This window comes from Aquila chrysaetos, chromosome 26 (genome assembly GCF_900496995.4).
Source record: "Aquila chrysaetos chrysaetos chromosome 26, bAquChr1.4, whole genome shotgun sequence".
Lineage (NCBI taxonomy): Eukaryota > Metazoa > Chordata > Aves > Accipitriformes > Accipitridae > Aquila > Aquila chrysaetos.
Genome location: NC_044029.1, coordinates 14,772,570 through 14,779,381, shown reverse-complemented (window position 1 = coordinate 14,779,381; position 6,812 = coordinate 14,772,570). Strand labels below are relative to the sequence as shown.

The 6,812-nt window shown below is 43.1% G+C and overlaps 1 protein-coding gene across 3 annotated transcripts in view; it reads right to left on the bottom strand.

Annotated features, from left to right (window-relative positions):
* Nucleotides 1–562: 562 nt before the first annotated feature.
* The window catches only part of PTPRB (protein tyrosine phosphatase receptor type B), a 64,120-nt gene continuing 57,870 nt past the window's right edge, over nt 563–6,812 (bottom strand). For 2 of the 3 annotated variants that reach the window (XM_030002970.2, XM_030002971.1), the window contains 2 exons: nt 3,725–3,845; nt 563–2,673 (listed from right to left, as the gene is read on the bottom strand). In XM_030002970.2, the coding sequence (XP_029858830.1) occupies nt 2,651–2,673; nt 3,725–3,845 (144 nt within the window). In that variant the 3' untranslated portion in view covers nt 563–2,650. The other variant, XM_041120545.1, reaches the window with a different exon arrangement.

The window sequence follows — 6,812 nt, the reverse complement described above, 5'->3', positions numbered from 1 at the left end:
CCAAGTGCCGGGTCCTGCACTTCAGTCACAGCAACCCCACGCAGCGCTACGGGCTTGGGGAAGAGTGGCTGGAAAGCTGCCTGGTGGAAAGGGACCTGGGGGTGCTGGTTGACAGCCGGCTGAATATGAGCCAGCAGTGTGCCCAGGTGGCCAAGAAGGCCAACGGCATCCTGGCCTGTATCAGAAATAGTGTGGCCGGCAGGAGCAGGGAGGTGGTTGTTCCCCTGTACTGGGCACTGGTGAGGCCGCACCTCGAGTCCTGTGTTCAGTTTTGGGCCCCTCACTGCAGGAAAGACATTGAGGTGCTGGAGCGTGTTCAGAAAAGGGCAACCAAGCTGGTGAGGGGCCTGGAGCACAAGTCTTATGAGGAGCGGCTGAGGGAGCTGGGGCTGTTTAGTCTAGAGAAGAGGAGGCTGAGGGGAGACCTGATCGCTCTCTACAACTACCTGAAGGGGGGTTGTGGTGAGGTGGGTGCTGGTCTCTTCTGTCAGGTGGCTGGAGACAGGACAAGAGGAAATGGTCTCAAGTTGCGGCAAGGGAGATTTAGGTTGGATATTAGGAAAAAATTTTTTACTGAGAGGGTTGTCGGACATTGGAATAGGCTGCCCAGGGAAGTGGTTGAGTCACCATCCCTGGAGGTATTCAAAAAGCACATAGATGGGGTACTCCATAACATGGTTTAGTGGGCATGGTTGATGGTTGGACACGATGATCTTGAAGGTCTTTTCCAACCTAAATGATTTTATGATTCTATGATTCTGAGGCACGCAAGGATATTTGATCAAGAAAGGATGAGACTCCAGATGGAGCAAGAAGGAAGAGTGACCACCAGGCTGTTTGCTGCTCTCTAGAAAAAAACAGAGTGACATGGGTGTACATAGTCCTGCTGGTTCTGCTTTGGAACGAACTAAGAAAACTGTCAGAGCTGCCTAGCAGATTTCTTCAGCCATCAGTGCTGCGGTGTTCCTACTGCAAGGAGAGTGCGGCTCCGATATGCCATAGTGAAATCACAATAGTCTTGGCCCAGGGCCACAGCAGTTCCTCAGTTAGGCACTTTTAGGTGTACTGGCTGGTTCTCAGGAGGCCTTCAGAAATATTTATTTATCTCCAAAATAAAGGTGGAATTTAGGCACTTGTCTTCAGCAGCAGGCTAAGTTTTCTCTAGGTAAAATATGGGTAGATACACGAAACGAGAACTATCAAGCCCTTCCTTCTTTTTGTGATGGAGAAGAACTGTGTACTGCCTCTTCTCTATTTGTTTGAAGAGTGTTTTATAAAGACAAAGAATAGGTGAACAGAGTGTTCCATCCCTTGAATGAGAAGCCTCTTTCCAGAGGAGAGAGGATGTGCCTAATCCACTTGGCTGGGCAGGATACCTGCTGAGTGCTCTTCGATTGTACTTCTTGCTAATCACTAAATGCTTTGAGTCATCCAATGATTAGCACAGCCCTGCCAGCCTACATCCCTCGATTTACCGATAAGCCTTTTTCTATTCCAGCTGCCTTTGTGGTGGTGACATCAGGCAACACCTAAGTGCAGGAGTCTTTCTATGCAGACATGCTGGGGCCATGCTTGCCCTTTGCGAAAGCAAGTGGCATTCAAAGGAGACCAACACTTGGGCCAAGGAAGCTATGCTGCAAGCAGCTTAAGGCCAAAGCCAGTTGTGTAAACTGTGGGATATATACCTTTATATGTCTTTATTTCAATATGTTTATAATCTCTCTACTTTTTTAGCATGGTACAGCATTGTTTTTAATGAGCTATGGAAGTTGCCAGACTTCACATCTTTACAGGTCTGTTTGTTAACATGAATGTCATCTGAGGCGTTTCCTTGAACACCTTTCTTATTATAATTATACACACGTGAAAATGCACAGACACAGGCTGTGGTCTGATTCTGCTCTCTTAAACCAGTGTAAAGAAATCAGAATGTGACCTGTCTCCCCTCAAAGCATGTGGGGGGGGAAAGGTCTGCTAGACTTCATGGCAGCATATGTTGTTTGATATTTTTCTACTATCTATGTCACATTAGACTGAAACAGTTGCTTCTAGTGAGGTGGACCCTGTTTTGCTCGGCTGTTAATGAGTTCTGTAAAAGGTATGCCATTGTGTTATGGGTTATACCCATTTTTGTCAGATCAAAAGCAGTAAGTTTAAAGTGTAGAGTAGCATTGTAATTCCTATACAGGACTACTGTTCCCTTGCTTAATAGTAGCTTATTTCATCTCACAAACACTGAACTAGTTAAAAAAAATGAGGTTCTCCTCTTATAGGATTTTTCCTGTGTGTTATATGCTAATACTGCCCTAAACGCAGCAGTCCTGTTAGCGATACATTTTAAAATAGTTTATGTAGAACAGTTCATAAAAACTGTGATAAGAAAAAAATAGTATTATCTGAAGCTTAATATTAATATAAACAATATAGAAAAAAATACATATTTACATAATGCCAAAATACAATTATATACATTAATATCTATTACACTTAAATTATATATCTTTAAAAAAACCACCAGACCAATAAATTATACACAGTCTCAACAGAAAGGTCTGGCACCTTTCTAGTGCATGAAATACATACATAAAAAACCCCAAACAAAACCCCTAGTTAACAAATGTGGTCACAAAAGCAGGTGTCTGTAACATTCTTAGTGCCTTGAATAAACAGCATCTGAAAGCAAGGAAAACTGAGATTAGAAAAATTAAAACACCCCAGGTGGCTTCATGTTCAAATCTGCCAGCTGACTACAGTGCTCTGAAAGGTGGCTGTGTGGCAGCAGTGCTGGCTGGTGACTGCTAAAGAGCAGACCCCACTTCTGCTTTTGCTGGCACTCCCAACGTGTGGAACCCTGGTTGTTTCAGTCCTTGGCCTCCTCCAAGCCTGCTCTACCTGTTGATGACAACTCTGATTTCTACAGGCTAGATCAAGAAAATTATTTTGATCTCTCATCATATAATCTCAATTCCTAATGACCAAATTTGAGGAGCTCCCGAGATCCTGCTGTCTGACTGAAAACTTCTACAGCCCTTAGGAATCAGCTCTACCAGGACACACAGGCCACCTCTGCTTACAGCTTCTCCAGACTGGTCCTCTCGTCATAAGAACAGGAGGTGAAGGGCAGTGCTAGAGCCAGGTTTGCTACTCCTGGAACTGTTATCACCAAGGGACTGGATACAGGCTAGGAAAAAGAGCCTACAAGGATGGAGAGTTGGGGGAGAAAGAAAGAGCACAGCCTTGGACACCTCCATTATCCCGTCAAGGCAGACGGGAAAGTCTCCTAAGGCCGCCTGTATGGTCAAGAGCAAATGAGGGTGATTCAGGAGAGAAATCGAACTCTGTGAATGACACAAGAGCCCAGTGAGCCCAGCCAGTGGCCTCAGTGTGCTTAAAAGTGGATGGTGTAAACACTGGCGAGGTAAAGGAGGAAGCCAGTATGATGATAGGGAAGGGATTCAGTTCCCCCAACAGCAGAGGTATCGTGAAGTGTAAGACACGGAGAGCATGAAGGTAAGGTAGGAGCAGGAAGAGATGTTATAATGACTACTAATGAAGGAAACAAAGATGCAATTGCAAGAGTGACAAGAGCAGAGGAGTGAACAAATGAAGGTCCAGGAGAGAACAAAAATTGATGGCAAAGGATAGCACAATTTTCCCCCTCAATTACATTGTCAATAAGCCATTACATTTGAAACATTTTACAATTTGTTAAACTTGCACTTACCTCTGTGATACTCTGGATTCACATTTTCATATATTGGAAACAAGGGATTTTCTTGTTCACCGCGAAGTTTTCTGGCTCTTAACACATCTCTCACACATTGATGTAGATACACATATTGACACTGCAAAAGAAATATTTTTTTTAAGTCATTCTTGGAAATTCTGTTATTTAATTTTCTGTACTGTGAAAAATCATTACAGGCCAACTCCCTCACACAAAATCAAGGGTAGTGTTAAAAATGAAAATATACTTCTAGAATTAACCTCCTTTTCACACTAGTAATACGGTAAAGTTTTGTGATCACCTATTTTCAGAAATGCTACCAGAAGAACATAAATGAACATAATATGTTTTGATGGATCATGTCATGAGTGAAGGCTCTTAACAACTGTAAGGCATAATTTGACACGATGCTGTGTTGGATAGCTACTTCTGAATGCTTTGGTATAAAGTACATGTAACAGAATTAATATGTGCAGGGAAGCACACAGAAGACACAAACAATTTCCTGATTTTTTTGTTCTGAAAAGAAGTCTTCTCCACAGAATTTTATCATAATATATAAATATGTCATAGAACTTCGATGAACCCAAATTTTCCAGCAAAAGCAGTATTTTTTTGATCCAATATAAGTTATAAGATTGCTTCTGACTACGCAGTGAATGACAGACTGTCTTTTCTGAAGAGTGCCATTCATAGAAGGGAGCTAAGATGACATTCACAACCAAAGTAGGGAGAGTCAGCGTGTTATTGACTATTTATCAAACTACCTTGATAGAACAGGTTGTTAAATCCCCATGCTTTGCTAGTCTTTGTGGTTTATGACATGGGTCATTACTGGTTTTTGATTAGTGTAGCAAGGTACCCCAAAATTAGGCCAAGCATCTTTATATATCATGGTGTACCTTTTTAATATTACTTTATCTCAAAGACATAATTTCTCCAATAAGCGTATGCATTTTCTCCCCCTACATCTTCTTTACTTACTTTTCACAAGAAATTCAGCTACTGCTCTGTGCATTTTTCTCAGTGCTCTGGCTCTGGGGAAGTGAGGATGCCTGCTGTTGTGCACATACAGCTGCTGTCTCTGTGGAGCAGAATCCTGCACCCCACCCACCAATTCGGTGGAAAGTTGGCCAAGGCATGGAGACTTCCTTTGGCAGAGACCACTTGGGACTGAAATGGTGGACAGCTTCTCTGCCTGTGTTACAGCTGCTGTGCTGAGTCCACTGCCTTTTGAGCTGATGGACACAGTTTTGTTACTCCCCTGCATGTCTCCAGGGGCAGTCTCTTGTCTTAAACAGCTTTCAGCCAAGTCTAAAGCAGGGGCAGTGTTTTATTGCTGCTGTTTTACTGTGACTGCATAATGTCAAGCAGGATGGTGCTGTGACCTTTGGCTGGAGCATCTCATTGCAAACAGTCCTATTTGCTGGCCTGTGCTCCCCAGTGGGATTTGGCTTCCACCACATCAACAGATGGGGACCTAGCTTTTATCTCAACCTCCAAATAGATTGTGGAAGCCAAGACATGAACAGTAACAGAAGGAGCTAGGGTCTTCAAACACAATGGAGTTTGTGGCGTGGACTTTTCTTCCCCCTCTCCCCATCTCCTTTACTTTTTCTTAAAAGATGTGTAAGAATTACTTCATAATTCACGGCTAATTGCAAACTTTGAATCATCATAAAACTCCAGAATAAATTTACTTCATTTTCTTGCAGGAGGATGAGAGATTGCATTGCTTGTGCTCCAAGCTACCTTGATGAAAGGCAGGTCCAAATCAGAAACCATATACAGATGCAACTGACAGTTCAGTTTAATAAGACTTGCTGAGAATACAGTAGCTCAGTGGCTGTGCACTGACACAGCTACATGGTCAGTCTACAGCTCAAGTGGGGTGAGTACGTGTGAGGTGCAAACAACTGTCAACCTGTCAACCTGTCAACCTGTCTCTGGGATGCTGACTGTGAATTCTTCCAGGGGCAGGACTGGTTACAACAGGGATCTGGGTAACACTTGAGCCACTGCTATTGGGGCAGAAGTGCATGTAGCGCTGGTAGTGGGAAGGTGGGGTGCTCCTCATTATTGCTGTAGATATTCTGCTTGGGTCTGGCTGCCTTTTGACTTAGATGTGATGTCAAGCTCATGCCAAAGGCGGGCTTTGTATCACAGAACTTTGGTTGTCTATAAGCCTGGTGTCAAATTTAGGTTCTTGAGGCAGTTGCCTCTTTTTTCCAATGAGGGAAAAAAAGCCACCCTCCTGAGATGCCTGTCTGCCTTTGCTGACTGTAGTTGATAGGAATGTAGAAGGTAAGATGGATCTGTCTCTGAGGATACACAGACCAGGCTGAGAATCTGTCTCCCCTCCAACAGGAGGTCTTCTGTGTTTAAGATAGTTCCAAGAAATCTCTTTTGCATTCCCTGTTGAGCTCTCTTTATACCCCTGTATGAATTTTACATCTATCAGGAAGCGCTGCCACTGATATTTTCATTTCCAAATTGCAAGAGAGCTCCATTAGTATCAAGCTACAGGCAGACCCATCAAACTTGTTCCGATTCCTCTATTAACAGTTCACAGAGAAAGTGTAAAGACTGCCTCCACAACTCGCCTTTATTAAATCAGCTCCTAAGTGTTTAGCTGCTATTAGTGTAAAGTGATTTTCCTGCAGCTTTAAAAGCATAGAAAGAAATCCCAAACACGTACTCTTTCTGCACTTCGAGAATAAATGTACTTGCTTTTGCATAGTATGTTAGGAGAATGCTGATCAACGTTCCAATACCATTAATGAAAATGATAGAGCAGCTCAATAAAAAATGAACTGCAAAGCCACAAGGTCACAGTGCTTAGAGTTTTAAAATTATGTACATCTAATTTTCTCTGCTCTCCATTCCTTTTCCCTATTATGTCAACCTACCTGTCTGGTTTAGGCTTGTCTCCAAACCCATCCCTGAAGGATCTAACTCTGCTCAAAGCTCATTTACTGGACACTGCAACTAGCACAACAATGTGCTGTTAAGCTGCATAACACTTCTGGGGTGATTGTGGGCCAGTGCCAACAGGAGAAATCTATAGGAAGCATAGCTACCACTT